The 19,766-nt window shown below is 35.8% G+C and overlaps 1 protein-coding gene across 1 annotated transcript; it reads left to right on the forward strand.

Annotated features, from left to right (window-relative positions):
* The first annotated feature begins 13,837 nt into the window (after window positions 1-13,837).
* Window positions 13,838-14,297, forward strand: LOC108596005. Its single transcript, XM_017981290.1, has 3 exons — window positions 13,838-13,873; window positions 13,932-14,027; window positions 14,089-14,297. The coding sequence occupies exons 2-3, from the start codon at window positions 13,982-13,984 to the stop codon at window positions 14,211-14,213; spliced, it is 171 nt and encodes a 56-aa protein (XP_017836779.1). The 5' UTR covers window positions 13,838-13,873; window positions 13,932-13,981; the 3' UTR covers window positions 14,214-14,297.
* Window positions 14,298-19,766: the final 5,469 nt, after the last annotated feature.

Raw genomic sequence — 19,766 nt, forward strand, 5'->3', positions numbered from 1 at the left:
AAAGACGCAAAAATGACTTTGAAGTTACAATATATCTAGGCTGACTAAATAACAATAATAAATAGGTAGGCAGCTTGCTGTTGGTTTAATAAACAGAAGTTATTTGCAAAATAATATAAAATATTAGCAAGACGAGCAATAAAATCAAAGCCTCAAAGGCTGCATGCAGCACATCGGCCATTGGCAGCTGATCCTTGGCAGTCTTGTCTATATTAATGATTGTACCGCCGCCTGCAGCATTTTCAATATTGACAGTAGCAGCACCTGCAAAATTCATACGAATTAATATATTAAATATGGAAATTGTCAACAGCCCATGGCTGAGCTAATTATAAAACTGAAATTGCACTTGCCTTGAATTTGCAAAACATTTGAATTGCTTTTGCTGGAATTATCCAAAGCGTCACTCGACGTTGGTTTGGCCAATAAATCAGCTGAACCTTCAATATTTATAACAATCATTTAATAAATGTTTATTAAACACGCAAACAAAAAGTTTTGGCACAGCACGTTTTAAGATTTTGCAAAAAGCAATCGATAAGTTTGCAATCCAGGGCTGTCAAGATATCAACGCTTCGATATAAATTCTATACAAATAATATATGTATTTATATCGTGTTATATCAAATATCTTGTCATAAAATATAATAAATGAAAGCAAATAACTCAGAACGAAGAATAAATTACTAAGAGCTTAACCAAGTTTTTATTTCGTAGTATAAAGCGCAATGTGCTGCAGCCTAGTCAAAGTGAATTATATAGTTAATTGTATCCAACTTTAAAAGCGCAAATAAATATATTTGTAACTTCTTTATATACATGACTGTTATGTAGTAACAATTTATCAAGCATTAATTAGGCAGCAAGCGATATTTATTTTAACAATTTGATATTATCTAACATATCGATACATTTAAAAAAAAAGAGGCAACATAAGCTAGATAGAGTAAAAATCTAAGCTAGAATAAGCTAGATTCAAAATTTGCGTCAAAACTCATGTGAAGTCCTAAATATAATAGAAATATGAAAGTCGAAATTCATGAAATTACGAATAGTAAAAGTAAAAAATAAAAAAAAAAGTCAGCGCCTGCCAATTAAAATATGCTAGATTTCAGGCTATAAGCTTTTCGCTAAATTGATAAGCTGTTCCATTTTTAAATATGCTAGAGCTAGCCTGAATTATGATAAGCTCGCAACACTGATGTCGACAGCCTTAGTGCAGTCGATAGACTCATGAAGACAGGGTTGCCACAGGTCGATTTTTTGGCATTAATTCTAGCGAATTGAGTTAACAGATCTCAAACTTTTTGCACATTGTGTTTTTTTACGAAAGCTAAGTATGTAAAAAAAATTTGCAGTCTGTGCGACCACGCCCTCTATTGCCTCCCATACAAAGCAATTCGTAGTATTATTAGTAGAAATTACGTATGACGCTGGATTCAAACAATAGATTGACATTTAACTTGAGCGCACTTACGCTTGTATATCTATATATTACATGCTGTATTTGGTGATATATGATGATGATGTAGGGACGATAGATGGGGACTATACTAATTTTATTCGCTATCTTCGTCAGTATCTGTGTCCAGCTGTACGTATTTGATGCGTCCATTATTTTCGGCTCTTCTAGTAGGCTTAATACTTCTTTAGGTAATATCTTAACTTTATTAGATCGCTTTCGTTCAGCAATGCAAAGGCTGGATAACAAAGGATCCGATGAGTCCAAAGCTCTGTTAAATGCATCTGTTATGCGATGAATTCTACTGTCTTTCCTGGAATGGGATAGGCGATCTTTCTTGTATGATTTGTTGCGCGATTCTGATGCATTTTCACCCAAAGAACCAACCGGAACAACAGAAGCTTCAATAATTTGTGATCCATGAGCCAGTATTTTATGAAGCGTTGCTGACATGGGATACCATGGATATTTCTCCATGTAGAGAGCTGCTGCCCTATTGCAGAAAATTTGAAATTTTTCGACAGAAATTTTATATTCACTTGACAAAACTATTAGTATGATATGGAAATTGTGAAGAACTTCATGATTGAAATCTAAAATAGAGCCAAAAACTACAGCATTTGAGAACGCTCTGCGGGCCGTGTTGCCATCGTTGGAATTCCCGCTTCCATTTTGTTTTGGCATACCAACAACAATGCCAATTTCATCAAATAATTTCTTCTTAATTTTCAGTTTGCGGGCTGCCATAAATTCTTTGTCCTTCATATCTTTAATGTGCCATTTATTTATTCCAATTCTATATGACACATTTAAAACATGTTCGAAAAGTCTGATCCATGCGTGTAATGGACTTATACCGAATTGAAGAGAACCTGGTTTTAATTTGAAGGTATTTGATTGCAAATTTTTTTCCGTTAAAAATTGTGTTGGTGTTGCTCCACATAAAGGACAGCACTGTGTGGATTTTGTTCCCGTTAAAACGTTTAGAACTTTGCCATCTATTAAAGTCATACATAGTTCATAAGTAATTGTGACTTTTTTATTGCTATCAATTTCGTATTCGAAAGGAACTAAAGCCTTTATTTGTCTGTCAAGATCCGACTTTTCGGTAACTATATGAGTTGGCGTTTCTTTGGTGAATTCTATTTTCACGGGCCTGCAAAATCGAACAGATTGTGGTGTAGCATTTACCCATACATTTCTTTCAAACTTATCTATAAGTTTAATAGGTATTAGCGACGTGACAAACAATGATTGATCAATAATGGGATCTTGATGTTCTTTGAAGCTTTGCATGTGAATTGTCTGTCCAGTAGACCCATCAAAGCCATAGCTAGCAATCAATTTCAGCTCCTTCATGTCCGGATACTGTTCTAAAACATCTTTCTGCAATAAAATTAGACGACTTGCTGTGTGACTTACTTGCGCAACCGTTTCAGTTATATTTATTCCATTTGGCCGACATTGATCCTTAGCCTCTAATAATTTCTTGTAGCTTGGAAATACGTTGAAGCTACGACTATTGGCTAACAAAGCAGTATTAATATATTGCCTTTTTGTCAGAGAATTTTCTAGGAGATATGCCAGAGCTTCATCTGGAGATATCTTAGATGTTGTCTCTTCGGATTGGGTACTCTGACGAAATTTTTTAGCGGAAACAGCAGCAGCATGAAGTAGAAGGTCTCTCTCATGTCCAACACTTTCTGCTACTGATGACGCCAACTTTCTTTTTAACCGAGCTCCAGCCTCATTATAGCTAAGAGTAGGACGACCTTTTTTAGGCGGTGATGGAGTCACAGTTACCGCATTGTCCAGTACAATTATTATATTCTGTGAGAGCCAGTGTGCGTGGACTTCTTTAAAGCGGCTTAGCAATCGATTGTACTTCGGCAGGTATTTTTTAATATATCCAATAAAATGTTTAACCGCATTAATAACTTTTTCCTTTAAACGTGTAGCATTATTGCCCAATTTTTCTAAAATGAAATCGTTTACTGCAGCATTACATCGATTGTTTTTGGACCATATTTCCAGCAGCTCAGAACGCATAAAATCATATGACACTGAAAAGTACCGTTTTTTCGAAAACGAGCAAAAACGAGCAAAGAAGACCAATTAAATTTGAATTCCTATATATTTATAAGTAACTTCACCTGGTTAGTTGCTTGCGCCGATATGCGCTGAAAAAGTAACACTCCACAAAACACAACTACTTTTGTTACACATTCCTGCTAAATAGACACTTACAAAACATTTGACAACACACACACAAATACAATGATAACACGAAATAGTTTTATTATTGATTCTTCATACCTTGATCTTTGTTTTCCATATTTAATCTTTCTAATCACTCAATTTAAGCCAATTGTAACACAATTAAAAGTTGCCTTAAAGTTGCCGCCAATTTGCAAGTTTCAGGGTTGCAATGAATCAGCTGGTTAAATGACCGCGCTAAATAAACAGGGTTGCAATAAAGCTCAAAAAAATGTATATTTATATTTATTTGGGATGTCTATTAATCAAAATTTTGTTCATATTCAAAAAACAGTTTCATAATTTTTTCGATTTTATGCCGCACTGGGACCATAGTGAAAGTACAATTTACCAATTTAACGCTACACAAAGCGCAAGCCAAAGGAGCAAAGGACATTTTGCTATACATACAATATATGTGCTCAGCTTGGAATGCGCATTGAAAGCAAAAGCACAAAAAACCAAAAAAAAAAAAAAATATCAACTAAATAGAATAGAGCAGGACATGCTCAACGTAAACTTTATGTTGGTGTCTGTTGATTTTGCTTTTGCCTTTAACCTTTCTGCACTGCGTCGCTCTCGCTCTCTTACGCTCTCGCTGTCTCACTCTTTCGCTGGGTTACTAGGGATTAAGCACTGCAGTGTGGCAAAGAATTTAGACGAGGGGCCAATGCGGCAAGCTCGCAGCAAAACACTTAAGTTTTAACCCAAATTGTTGCCAACAAAGCGGTTTGTCTAACATTCTTTTTGAGAAAATTCTACGAAAAAGTGTTTGCTAGCAACACACACAGCCAGACACTCACACACACACACGCGCGTGTAAAGCAAATATGGACCCTTACAGTAAACTGTTGGAACATAAGAATAATACGCAAAAGGGCTAAAGATTTTAAATAATAATAAAGTGAACTAAAAATAGCACAAGCAGCAAATGCTTAAGCCCCCTGCTAACCCACACGCCACTGCTTGATCCCGAGACTACAACTGGGAGCGCAACTTTTCCAGTGGCCGAAAATGCAATTGTAATGAATTACTTAGGACGAGCTTGAGTATTTGCCCCAAACTCAACTCGAACTGCAACTTTGAACAGCTTTAAGTTGCGAGCGGAAAATTGAAAAACGTCTGAACAAGTTGGGCCGAGTGCGAGTTTAGAGCTTAAATCTGGCCACTTGTAAACAGTTTTAATGCTGCACAATCTGCAATCTGGCTGGAAACGCTTTTAACTAATATACTGGCGCTAACTTTAGTTTCCAGCTACGAGTGTCAGCGACACTCCCACGCACTTGCCCACTCTCTCTGCCTGGCAGCGACATGTTGACCTTAAAAACTTGACGTGTTCAAATGTTGCAAAACAACTCGAGGGCTTTTGACTCGAGCACTTTTACTGTTCGGTTCGCTTTTGATAGCGCCACCCCGTCACACACACACACACACACAAATGCGCTCATCCTACTTATTTTCATATACTCTATGCCTCACTCGTCTCTCTGTTTGACGCCACATGAAGTGCCGCACTTGAAATATGTTTTTTTTCATCAGCTCCCCAACTTCTCCCGCCCGCGCTTGCAGCTACTGGCAAATCCGTGTAATGAATGAAAGGGAATCAAGTAGCAGTAGCGAAAGCGAGCGGTAGCTGGAGGGGGGCAGGTGTGAATCTCTAGGTGTGGAAAACATGTTCTGACAAGTGTCACTTATGCATAGCTACTATGAAATATGCAAACCTATCAACCCCAACCCCAAAGCTGCCGCTTCTTGTTGCTGCTGCTGTTGCTTTTGTTGTTGTAATTTCTATTGAGTAAGTTTCAGTTTAAGCAGCTTTGAAATGTCAATACCTGCAGCATGGCTGCAAATAAAAGAGCAAGTAATTAATTTGCAACGCCAGAAAAGTGCGGAACAGCTCAAAGGTTTATGCTATCAATCATAGCAATAAATAGTTCACTAACAAAGAGAGCGACAGCAAGCGACGTTCTATTTATATGCCGACTAAGTAGTTTTGAAATTATAACTTTTAAAATTTATTTATTTATTTACAAGCTTAATTATTATACAAACTAATATAGTAACTAAAAGTGGTGAGTGTTAGGACATCGACTCGACAGTTAACTAGATGCTGCTTAGTATGTTATTATATTCTAAAAACTTAATTAATAATTTAACTTTATTATGGGTAGGTGTGGTGAGCAGCGAGGTGGGTTGGATCTGGCCAAAATTCTGTATACTCGAGTTGCTAAGTTGTGGACAGGTATCCAAAATGTGTTGCGTTCATAGTTCTCCTCCGCATTTGGGCCAACTGGGTCTGGGTTTTCCTTTTAGCAGTTGCTCATGGGCTAACTTTTCAAAGCTGCTACTTAAAATCATAGCTGTTGAATTATAATTAAATTATTTTAGCAAATAATTTGTTGCAATTATATAAAAGCCAAGTGAAACTAATAATTACAAAATATTATTTTATTTAAATTATTTAGTTTATTTTTTTACAAAAGCAAATTTATTTGCATCATTTGTTTATAAGAAAGCTACAATTGAATACAATTTAAAATGATATAATTACTGAATATCATAAGAAATAATTCTAGTTTATTTTTAAAGCATTTGCCATCTTAATAAATAGATACCTAAGCAAAACTGAATATAATTGTATGTTATTGGAAATAGTCTCAATACCATAACTGTTCAATTTTGAATAGAATTACTGTTGGCTGAGTAGATTTCCCCGCGTCAGAGGCATGTCTGGTCAAGCTTTGTATAGAAAAAGGAAACGCACCGATCTATACTAAACGACAGTTTATTCACGACTGACTGTGACTGTTAATCTACAGTGTACACTTAACATAAGTAGCTTAACAGTAACATATGATTATACATGTGTGCATTGTATGTTATCCTGAACAGATTTTCAACAGTTACTAAGCCATCAAATTATTTTTGGAAAATATTCGTAAATCGCTTGTGAAAAATGTATGATAATTTAATGATTACGATTACAACAAATTAGAAAAAATCGAAAATTAGCACAAATTGGTAAAAATAATCAGATATAATCAAAAACATGTATTCCTAATTATCTCTATTTATATTGATTAATGATATAGAATTGTAAATTATATTGCTTATAACTCTTTCTTGCTTATTATACGTTTGATGTAATTTTCTTGAATCGCCGAAAATAATTAAAAATAAATATAATATAATGGAAGATATAATATAATAACAAACCTAATTTAATGCTTGCTTTGAATGCAAATGCGCCAAAGACTTTCGCTTAATAAGCAAACGTGCATTTAAAATTAGTCGCTCTATTTATAAATTCATTTCAACAATTTAAGCTTAGAAAACAACGCTTAAAGCTTAAAGTGCCCTGCGGACTGCGAACTGCGAACTGCGACTGCGAACTGCCGCCGGTCAGCGCGCAGATAGAAAGAGTTGTGGATCTAGATATCGCCCGGCATAGGCGCATTTAGTATGCGCGTCCTTTTGCGTGCTGAAATTTTACAAATAGATACAAAGGCCAGGGGATTAGAGCTTGAGCTAAAATATTTCAAAATTGTGCTCCCAGTGCAGCAGCATATTAAATGTATAGACGGGCGGCCGCAGCTGTGCGCGCATTATACGTTGCGTATACGTAATGCGCTATTAATATTTAAGCCACGTCAAGCAAGTTACTGCTGCGACTTAAACGCGTTAAGCAGCCGCCGCTCCCAGTCGCCTGTAAACTTCAAACGGCAATGGACAAGGGTCTATTAATTAGCATTTTGCCGCAATCTAAGCAACTTGTTTCGCTTTGAAATATTTATGCTGCAAGTGGCAAGTGGCAAGTGGCAAGCGGCAAATACATTCAAGAGTTGAGCTGGCATTTTTACAATATTTTCAAGCCCACACTTGGCTAACTATTATTAACAATTGTAGCCTCCCCATTTACATTTGCATATGTGTTGGAAATTTGCCGCATAACTTGCAAGTTTTTCACACCTCTAACGTGGCTTTTTCGCAATTGGGGTCAACTGCGTGTGTTTGTTAAGTTTAGCGCTTGGCAAATTGCAAATCAAAGGATTCAAATTGAGAGGGCCCAGGCCTGAAACGCTTAAAAGCAATTACGAATTCCGGCTGTCATTTTGCTGGTGAACCGGAAGTCATTATCATGGCAAACAAAGCACAACAGAGAGAGACAGAGCGACAGAGCGACAGAGGCATAGAGCGAGTTAACCGCAGCAGCAAGAACAACAACAACAGTTCAGTAAGTAAGTATACTAACACACCATTACATACATTTTGCGCCTCGGCGACAACTTGGTTCGGGTTTAGGGTTTTAGCCAACTACGGCTTTGCCCTCATTATCGAGTTAATTATGTGACTGTGTGTGTGTGTGTGTGTGTGTGCAAAGGAATACGAAACTCACTCTATAAATGTGTGTGTTTGAGTGTGACCAAAGGTAATTACTGCTACGCTTCTCCCATTGTTGGGCAGCTTCGGTAGCTTGTCAATGCCGTTTCTTGTGTTCACCATTGAGTTTTACACCTTTGCCTCATTGTAATTAATTCGCAAGGCGACTGCCCTAATGATGTGGTTTGCTCTATTTACAGTGATGAATATCTCAGCTCCCAGTCTGAGAGCACAAAACTCCGCCTACACAACCGCCCATCCGATTAAGTACAAACCATTTGTACACACACACACAGCCAACAGACGGACAGACACGCTGTGTAAACTGCCCACCACTCTCTCTCTCTCTGTCTCTCTATGTGTGTGTGTGTGTGTGTGTTAACTTGCAGCTTAACAAATTGCCCAAATATGGTTGCCTGATTAATGCGCGCCGTTTAATAATTTGAATAGATATTGAACCAGAGATCAATTTTATTGTTTACTTTAAGTTATACGCATTCTGCTTTAAAGTTCATGCAATTTAACTATTATTCTTCACTTTTAAATAACTCAAAAGTAATAAATAATAAGTACTATATACTCTAACTGTAAGCTTACAAAACTTTTTGCACTTAGTCAAATTTATATAATATTAATTCATAGACAAATTTTAATGCAGATTATTACCAAAAGTAAGCAGCTTGTTTAATATTTTCAGTCAGTTTATACAATTATCAGCTCAACTCTAATATACGAATAAGGCAGACTAGTTAGCATATATAAGCCCCGCTGTCTATATTGAGAATTGAAATGTAAATAGTTCCTAAGTTATTTATCCGATCGTTCTGAATTTCAGAATCTGAAATTTGCGGCATCAGTCAAAAACATGCCAAAACGTATGTGTGATATATTTCAGATTTTTTAATATTTTTTAATTCTCAATAATGTGGGTGTAATTCGTTTTTTTTCGATTTGAGCGTGAGGAGGGAGGAAATAAAAATAAAATAAAAGGTTTGGGATTGGGTATAGGATCACCCACTTACAAAATTTATTTGCTATAGCTCTTATAGTTCCAGAGAAGCAGTCAGCCGGATTTTTTACAAAAATGTGTATAAAAATGGACTTGTAACTGTCATTAAATAGAATGCGTAAATATTTAAATATTCAATAACTAAAGCAGTTTATCCGACTTAAATATAAAATTTGCATTGCATACATATTTATATATTAAAGTCGGACAAACTGCTTTAGTTATTGAGCTTAGAGTATGCAATAATATTATTGACTCCTTTTCCATTTTACTATACTAGCGATATCAACCGATTAAATGGAAACTATGTAAATTATTTTGTGTGGCGATTGCCATACTATATTTTACATATTTCAACTTCTCTTGAGCCTAATACTTGACTGGTGATTTAATTCGTATGAAAAATTTTAATTTTCAATATCGTAAATTATTATAAAACTTTTATTAAATGTAAAATGAGCATTTTACATTTTCGATTTTTATAACTCTGCAAGTGTTTGACATACAATTATGCATTTGCACTAAAAAACTTAAGCATTTTTTTTAAATATATTCAAATTTTGTGAAAATATTAAACAAGCTGCTTACTTTTGGTAATAATCTGCATTAAAATTAGTCTATGAATTATTATTATATAAATTTGACTAAGTGCAAAAAGTTTTGTAAGCTTACAGTTAGAGCTAAAATAACTTAGCTTAAATAAATTGGAAATTGTCTTTGATAAAACAAAAAGTTACATAGGAAAATTCTGAGAAAATATTTCTAAAAATAAATATACCGACAAGTGAACCTTTTTACAAAGAACATGTAATCTAATCTACCCCAGAATCAGGTTGCTTGTCTCTGAGCGACAATTTTATTTACATGCTATTCAGCTGTAGAGTAACCTGCCTCAAACTTTGATGACTATTAAAAACACACATTTATTTAAATGAAACTTGCCCAAAAATATGCCAAAACTTACCCAATTAGTTGTACATAAGTAACACGTCGTATGTCATAATAATAATATAAAATAAGGAAAAATTTAATATTAGTATTAATAGTTAAAGCAGTAGCTAAAATGTTTAAATAAGTATTGCAGACAATTATTGTTGTATTAAAAATATTTACAACTAATAGCGTTAATAACGATTAAACAAGAGCTGAGCTAACATAAATTTCGTGTTGATTTATTTAGTTTGCATACACAACTCTTATAGTTAACTGTTGGCAAAAATTGTTAAATTTATTCATTGCGTAATTTAATTTAAATGGAATTTGTAGTTTCAGTTGCAAAAAGAACTTTTGCTTATTTAAACTAAAAAACGTTTATAATTATCTCTTTGCCTTTGCCGCTGGTTGTGCATTATCAAAGACCCAACTCAATGCTTATCCTGAAGGTTAATTACATTTATCCTAACGCCACTGACCCCGCAGGACATTGACTTAATTTCCCTTGCGTTCGTTTCTTTTGCTTTTTCTTTTTTTTTTGTATGCTCCCCACACTTTTCACTTGCTGTTGCTTTTTTTTTTGCATTTACTGGCAGCTCTTATTGCTGTCTGCCAATTTTTTTTTTTTTTTGCTTGCTGTGCTGTGTGCTTTATAATTTTTTAATGCCTAAAAAATCGACTCCAAAGCGCTGCCAGCACTTTGGGCGCCCGCCCGTCCCTCCCTCCCCCTTTTGGGTGTGTTTTTCTGGTTTTGTTGTGCTCGTTGAAGCGCCTAAATGGTAATTAAAAATTGTTGCATTGCCGCTCCAATGCGTCTGCTATTTATGTAGTTTGGCGCTTTTCCTTATTTTAATTTCTCTGCGCACTTTTTGCAACTTAAATTTGCGCTATATTCAATTTTAGCTACACGTCTCGCTAGACAATTCGATGTTGATATTTTAGCTCAAGTAAATTGCCAGAAATCGAATTGAATGCAAAATAAATTTGTGATTTGACAGCAGAAATAGTTTAGACATGTGTATATATTTTTTAGTGGCAGTGGCAGTGGCACGTTGCACGCGAAACGTGACATGATGTTGCTGACTGCGTAACATAGTTGCATGTGGCATGTGGCATGTGGCATGTGGCAAGAGCGCGCCTAATCCACAGCATACATTGTGCTATGATGAAACAAGCTTTGGCTTAGACTTGTTTTCTTTTTAACGCTGGCTCGCTTCTATCTGTCTGTGGCTCTCTATTCAAGCTTGAATATATAATTGCATTACGTCAGCTCTGAAAGCAACTCTCATGTGCCTTTGACTTTAGCAAGTGCCACTTGGCGCTAAGCATAATTTTAAAATAGAAAAGCGCATGCCCTGGCATTTAAACAAAATACTTGCAGCCACATTTCATGGACCATTGGCTTGCGCCATTGCATCTCAGGCTCAATTGCTGCTTGCATAAGCTCCCACACACACACACACACAGAGACATAGCAAGGCGACCACATCCACATCCGCAGGATGTTGCAAGCAGCAGCAGCAGCATCATCGCTGCAGAGCGGATGTAACTGACATATGCTCCCATCCCCAACTAACCGCGTACATGTGTCGTCACGCCCCTCGCCCAGCTGAATCCGATTAGCGCTGCTGTAAGCTGCACCCACTCCCACCCACTATGCCAAGCGCGCTTAGCAACTATCACAGCCAGCAAGGACACGCAAGGCTTGAGGCATTGCAAATTTGTTTCGATTTCATTTTTACGTATTTCCTTCAGCTGCGGACAATAATTTTGTCAATGTTATTGTTTGCTCGTCCAAATGGCTGGTGGGGTCAGGGGAGCGGGCGCTGTACCTTTCCACTAACGATGTTGATATATGTGGCGTAGTCATGCAATGCGGCAAATGATAAACAGCAACGCCTTCAGTAACAAGTACACAACACAATTGCCGTTTGCCGTTGGCAGACAAGACTCAACTTGACTGATAGCCCTCATTGGGGCCTCAAAGGCACAACTTTCAGCTTAAGGTTCAAGTTTAGCTTACAATTGATTTAAATTCGCTTGCTCCAAATATTTAATATACATACATATTTAAAATACTGTGAATTTTGGCAAATTTTGAGCTAATTTTAACTTAGGTTAGCTTATAAAAAATTGCAGATATTTGCTTATATTTTTCAAGATACGTATACGTAATATAAAATACAAAAATATGTTACACATTAGCTTTGTAAGTATCTCCAGTCTATTTAAACGCAGTCTATAGTGTAGTTTGGAATTTTCAAAAAAAAAATAAACTATTAAAATTATTATTATGCTAAGCCATCAAAACTTGTTAATCTATGCTCAAAATGAGCAAAATGCTCATCTAATTTGTAGAATTTAAAGACTTAGTTCCTTATTGAAGACTAAAAGACAATCATGAGCATTGTTTTTGTTATTTACTGAAAGAAACGTTTAAATTTGTGTCTAAAATATATACCAAACTTAAGCTTTCCATCAGCAAATAGTGCAAGACTCTTATAGATACCCACGCACTTACATAAAAAGTGTTTTCTTAAAACTGTTGATTATTCGCAATCGTAATCAATATGTGATTCACAATCAATTGCTCAGCTTTTATTTTAAAAAATAACTGATTTCTAATGAAACCAAATAATCAAATCAATTAGTTGGCTTTTTTAAATATTTAAAATATTTTCATTCAGTAATTATTTCAATTAAAAATAAGTTAATGATAATGCTACGCATTTGTTGTTGGGCGCATTTGCAATTAACTTTCGTGAATTGAGCAGCAGTCAAAGTAAAATTTCGGCAGTCACCGATCAAGCGATGTGCACAGCTTCAGCTCTGTTTAGCAACTGAACTCATCCATTATGGAAAATTCCATCATGAACTCACCCCCGCTAAGCTGTCGGCAAGCTACGCCCGAAGCTTTCAACTAAACGAAGCTTATCGTGTGTGGTCGCTGCACTTAAGCAGCGCTGCTGAGCGAGCGCAATAGCGAGAGAGCAGCAGCGATCACACGTGCGCTCAGTTTCAGCTCTGTTTAGCAACTGAACTCACTCACGCTAAACTGTCGCCTAGCTAAAGACGAAGCTCTCAACTTAACGATGCTTATCGCTGCCTTAACGGTAAAGCACAGCAGCTGAGCGAGCGCAAGAGCGAGAGAACATGCAGGGCTAAACTCAGGCAGATATAAAGATAACGGATAAAGTTCGCTTTGACTAAACAACAAAAGTGGCGTGATCAACTTGATTGAGCTTAAGCTGACAAACCATAAATAATTAAATATTTAACTTTATTAAACTTAAATGCGTTTTAAAATTAACTGATTACCAGGGTTGTAAAAGAATGCATTCAGTAGTGAATGATTCGCTTGATTCATTCAACTTGAATTAAAATTTTATTGAATGCATTAATTTTTCACCAATATTAATTAAAATTTTGCAGAGAATCATTCTTAAAGAATTATTTTAAAATTGAATTAATTATTTTTTTTAATTAATTTTGAATGCTTATTTGAATTAATTCAAATTGAATGCATTCAATATGAATTAAATTCAATGATTACCAATGATTAATTCGACGAAACCAAAAATAAAAACAATTCAATCAATTAGTTCAGTTTTTTAATACAAATGAGCTGATTACCAATGATTATTTAAGAGCTCTGATTAATTTTCAGTGCAACTAAAAGGCTTAAAGTAAAACAGCTTTTAGTTCTTGTTATGTTTTCCACAGTCAACAGCTGCTTAAGACTTACGTTAGGCATAAACAGTTTAGTCTTTAACTAAATTTGAAGGTGTGAGCAGCGATGGAAACTCAAGCAATAGATTATCAAAGCCTTGCAGGTTAATATGCAATAAAATGAATTTAATTATTCAGTAATTCATATAAGTTTATTAACAGTGCGCCAAGCAAACAGCACGCGCAGAACTGATGAAGACAGATTTGCAGTGATGGTTGCTGTAGCAACCATTACCTGGGCGCTGCTCACCTGTCTGAGTAAGTCTCTTGCGTGAGTGTTAGCTAAATATAGAGCTGGGACTAAAACAAGCTGTCAAAGGTGCTTTCATCTACTGCTGCACTTACGGACGCCTATTCAAAGCAGCAGTGGACTCGGACTCGGAGCTGGACAGCCAATCAGAGCAGCTGGACTTGGAGCTGCAGAGCATGCTGCCCAAAGATTAAGCGTCAAAGGTCGCTAACACCAGCAGCAGCAGCAGCAGCTGCTGTTAGCGATCATTGGCTGGGCAGGACAATATGACGTTGCCGTTTCCATTCCCGTTTCCGTTAATTTAATTCCACACATATTCACAAAGAGCAGCGCGCGCAAAAAAAAAACGAAGTATTTATATATAAAGAACTCCATGTGCTGCTGTTTCCTTTACGTTATTTCGCCCACGCTTTACTGTTTAGATTTTCTTTCAGCTTCAGCACAAGCACAAAAAAAAAGCAAAAAGTATGTAGTAATTTTTTTTTGCCTTTGGTACAGCTGCAGCTCAAGTAAAGCATTTTTCGGGTCGTTCTTTCATTGCTTTGCTTACACTGGAGCTTCTATTATGCAAATTTATAATGCCAGGTGTGGGCGTGAACGTGGAAGCCGAATCTGACATGACTTCCGCTGCCTAACTGGCTTAATTTCAAGAGAAAAAACGCGCGCAGACAAATGAAAAAAGCAACCCGAAAAAACACCGACGCAGGCAAAGGTAAAGTACAAGTAAAACAGTCAAAAGTGAAGAGTTTAAGCAGCAAAGTTTTATTTTACTTGCCCGCTGTGCTTTAAGATGTTTAGCAGTGCTTTAGTGGTAGAAAAATAAAATATGTATATTAGTACAGGTCGCCCACTAAATTCAGCAGCTACAATGAATTCTTAAAAAGAATGGAAATTAAGTTGTAAAGGGTAAACAATTCAAAGCAACCTGTATACATGTATGTAAATAATTTTAAAACCATTTATTTTAATGTTTAATAAGCCAAAAAAAAATAATTGTAAGATACCCAAGACAATTAAATTTGATATGTAGACAACCACTCCAAAATATTAAAAATACGCTCAAGCAACTTTTAATATAATAAACAGAAAAAATAAACATATACTAACGATAAGTAAACAAATTCAATCAAAGCTTGACTTCAAACTCAATGTAAAGTCACTAAATTCCGATTTGTTACTGCTAAATAATTCATTAAATAAGTTTTGTTGTCAACAAATAACTTACGTTTTCTCTTTGAAGCTTAAATTAATTGTATTAATAAATTATTATTAAGTGAAACAAATGTTGAGCAGCAGCTTTCTAGCATAAAATACATCAAGTTGACAGCAATGTTTAGCTTTAGTTCTGTGCTTAGAATTCTCCGATTTCCTTGCACATCCTCTTCACTTTACCTTAACAAATCGACCTGACTTAATGAATCATGCTACATTAAATATAAACTATTGTGACAACTAGGCGTACTTCAAGCTGTCAACTGTTACATTTTTCATGACATACAGCAACTTTTATGCGCAGCTTGACTTGACCAAACCCACACACACATATACACGCAGAGGCTTTTAGACTGTTTGTCTGTGTGTTTGCCCGAAAAGTTGGTAAACTTTTTCCGGCAGCTTTTTGCTTAAATTAATAAAACAACAGACAGTTTAACGTACTTTGTCGTGCAAACAAACTAAAATTAACTAAAAATTTTGTTCAGCGCAGCAGAAACATTAGGCAAACAGCCCAAAAGTATGCTTTAACTTTGCGCATTACATAAATTCACACACACACATAGACAGACAGCACATAAAAGCAGAGATAGTAGTAAGGGGGTGACTACAAACTAGTGAAAGAGCTATAACATTTATCATGACCACTTAAGGATGCTTAAAATACACAAAACGTCGAGGCAAATGGCACGGAATGTGAGGTTAGGTTTGCAGCATAAACTTTAGGGTGGTTGGCAATAAGCCGACAGCGACAACAACAACAACAATACGCTTTGTTAAATCAATTTGATAAACTGTCAATAATGCGCAATAATTTAATGTGCACACCCCCCCACCCACTAAACTGTCGGAAAGAAAGTAAAAGAACAGCACAAAGAGTAGTCAAAGTTAAGCCCAACTCTACCCCCCCACTCCACCAGCCAACAAGTTGTTTTTGTTGGATTTCTTTGGCAATTATGATGAGCTGGGGACACATTCAGCGGCACACAGGCACAGCTATTAGCACTTTATAAAGTAGATGACAAATTTTTTGCCCTGCCGGACCAAGCGCAATGTTTGATTTTTGTTAAGAGATATGCATAGCACTGGAGCTGGAGGCCAACTGATAACACTGGCAAGTCGCAGTCTCTCTCTGTCTCTCTCTCTCTCTCTCTCTCTTTCTCTTTGTATGTGCGTGCCCTGCGACAAAAATCCTTTCTGTGCAAAGCTGTTGGCAACGACCTTCATAAAACAAACACGCCGATAATGAGTGCCAATGGCTGTGGCGGAAATGGAAGTTGTCAGCGCGGAAACGCACATTCTGGTGCCAGGCACCGCCAGCGAACGCCCTAACCATTTCCAATCGGCAGTCGGCAGCGCCTTCAAGTGCCAGCGAGTGCAACTAACTAGGCGCTAATCGACATTTGATTCGCCATAGTCAAAATCAATAAAATGTAACAGAAACTAAATAATATCAAACTTAAATTTTATGTTTCATTCGTAGTTGCTTTATCTATAAATTAAAATATATTCCACTTGATTACTCGGCCCTAGTTTTGCAATATATTGATGAAGCCATAATTTAGTTTTGAGTTTTATGTTGAGCAGAAGAAAAATAAATTACAAAAGGCCCTAAAAAGCGGAACCATTTAAATTGGAATACTTGTGTAGCCTAATTAGTTTTAAATATTTTTTATTGTCTACAGTCTATAATCAATATTAATATATATTCAATTTACAATATTATTTGCAAAAAAATATAAGCTATAATAAGTCTGAATAATTTAATTGTATAGGTATTATTATTATTTAATTTAATAGGATCTCTTATGTATACATATATGCAATAATATTATTATGATTATATACCTAATACCATTAAAAAAAATACTAATACAGAGAGTAGTCTTTATTTTTTTTTTTAGTTTTATATTAAACAACCAAATAAATGAAACAGCACTCAAATTCCTTATTTTTAAATATTCTTTTGTTTATATTTATTCGATTACGTCTACACTTTATTCGATTACTAAAATTTAATAATTACCATGAAAGAAAAACGAAATATTTGTTTATGGATTTGGTAACTGAACATTAATAATTACCTTTGAATATTGAAACGGAATACATAATGTAACTTATTAATTTATCATCCATTAGTTATCTATGCCAGCTGCTGAATTGCAGCTCTCTTATCGATATGCCTAGTTAAGCAGTTTACATTAAAATGCACTGCTTGCTGGATGAAATACAGCAAACAAATTAAATTGTAATTTCTTTAGTGAATATAAACATAAATAGTTTGAATTATTAAGCATTCAATTAATTGTTTGCATAATTTAGACAACATTTGTGTGTTGGTCACAAAAACTCAATTAAATATTTAATTGATCAATTGACAATGCTTTGCCTTGACATACGATGTACAACTTATTTCTGTTGGCTAGCGCTAAATAATTTATTAGAAGTTAAACGCACTGAAAATAGTTTAATAGTTAGTTTTAATTGCAAATCGTGTGGAGCAATTTAAAGTCAAGACTTTATCAATTTATAGTTGACAACTATTTATGCTTTAATTAATAACTTTCTGCTGTGTACTTTAGCTAGGACTTACAGGTGCACACACACACACACACATACACATATATACGCGTAGCATCTTTTGACTTTCTGCACAGCTGCACTTCAGACTCATTTGTCATTCGGTTTTTGTGACTGTTTGTCCGTCTGTCTGTCTGTCTGTCTATCTGTATGGCTGTCTGGCTGGCTGTCCGTCTGTCTGGATATGTGCACGTACATGCATCGTATTAATATATGTATGTACACATGTCGTTTGGGGGACGCTTGGGCGTGTCAGACGTTTGAGTACGTGGCCGTGACGGAATCGCCATTTTCAAGTCATCTTACAAGCAAACAAACAAGCAGGAGAATAAACAGAACGAGATGAACGTGTAGAAGGGTTTACTCCTTTGTTCATGCGACTGGGCTGAGTATTGTGGGTGGCAGATGGACTTGAGACACTGCCAAATGCGCGCGAACGTGTTTGATATGCACTTCACTTGGCAGCGGCTTAATTAAACGCCAAACAATGGTGGTGCACAAAAATTATGGATTTTATTTGCTATGACAATTGTAGAAGAGGAATGCATTAAAGCTGGGCGCAGCCAACTTTTCAATGCACTTTGATGCACACAAACTCACGAGCACTAAAGACTGAGCTACTTGAAATTGCTAAAGCTACAGCACTAACTATTTCAATAAATGACTTGACTGTATGTGTATTTTTAATTTCATTACTACAAACATATTTATTTTATTGGAGTGCTGTAAGAAAGTTAAAGTTGCAAAATTGCTAAACGTAAGGATTGAATAAGAACAGCATTTTGCAAAGTGACGAATTAAGCTGCACGAAATTCACGAATGATTTAAAACTTAGCAACAACTTAGCTAGTCATTCTAGCCATACCTAAGAAAGGGTAGATGTGCGTGTTATAACATAATTTATGAAAGGTTCCTTTATATAATAGCCAATTCGCTGAATTCGTTGGAAGAATCAGCTAATTGTTCTGTCTTGAGCAATTAGCAAGCTCAAACAATATTATCAAAGTTAAATTTGTTAGCCTTAGCTTTGTTAATAACTAAACTTTAAATTCTTATAAGTAAACAAGTAATTGAAGTTGGCATTTTATTTATTTATTAGCTATTTCTAGCAATTTTCCATTATTGTTTTAGATACTTGAACGCATAAAAGCTGGCAACATATTCTGTGTGACAGTTACACAGCTTACGCATGATAGCACTGCTTGGTGTACACTGCTTGTAAGCAGCATTCGCAAGCGCAGTTTGTCTTGCCCATCAAAACAGACTCTATAGACTTCTGTCTGTTACATAAATTTGCACAACTTAATGATACCCTTTACACTGCTATCAAAGTGTATACAAAATAAATTGTTGTACATTTTTAAGCAGCCAACTTGTATATACCTTAGACAAATATTAATCTTTCGATTTATCTACTTATGCAAATGTGAAATACTCGAGAAATTGCAATTGAGAACAATACGCATTTTGCTTAAGATATTGTCAATTTGTAAGCAGCAGCAGCAGCAGCAATGTTCTATCGGATTAGTTCAGAGTCGTTTGTCATTACAGCGATGTTTTCATTCCATTTGCCAGGCACAGTTGCAATGTAGCAGTGGGGCTTAGGCCAAAGACAATAACGAGTATTGCATTATTATTGCATACAATTGAACAGATGCTTAATGGCAGAGTGAGACAGCGAGACAGAGAATTAATTTAACAGGCTCTAACAACTAAGCAGCACTTTTAATGCGCGCAATTTCATTAGAACTACAGCAAATCAGCTTAACGCAACTTGTACTGTTATAAATAACACACACAAACACACACACACACGCTCACACTTAAACACACTGACACTATTTTTAGGCCGATGAAGCATACGCAACGTTGGCCAAAAAGTTGCTGCTGTTGCGCAAAAGTTTCCGTTGCTGCTGCTGCTGCTGCAGTCTTTCGCTATTGTGGCATGATTTTTC

The sequence above is a fragment of the Drosophila busckii genome, chromosome 2R (assembly GCF_011750605.1).
Source record: "Drosophila busckii strain San Diego stock center, stock number 13000-0081.31 chromosome 2R, ASM1175060v1, whole genome shotgun sequence".
In the NCBI taxonomy this organism is placed as follows: Eukaryota; Metazoa; Arthropoda; class Insecta; order Diptera; family Drosophilidae; genus Drosophila; species Drosophila busckii.

What these genes read in the sequence shown, in the direction of transcription:
- LOC108596005 (XM_017981290.1), top strand. Translation starts at nt 13,982, where the DNA reads ATGGTTGCTGTAGCAACCATTACCTGGGCGCTGCTCACCTGTCTGA. An exon ending in GGCGCTGCTCACCTGTCTGA is followed by an intron (nt 14,028 to 14,088) that starts GTAAGTCTCTTG and finishes AAGCTGTCAAAG; the next exon opens with GTGCTTTCATCTACTGCTGC.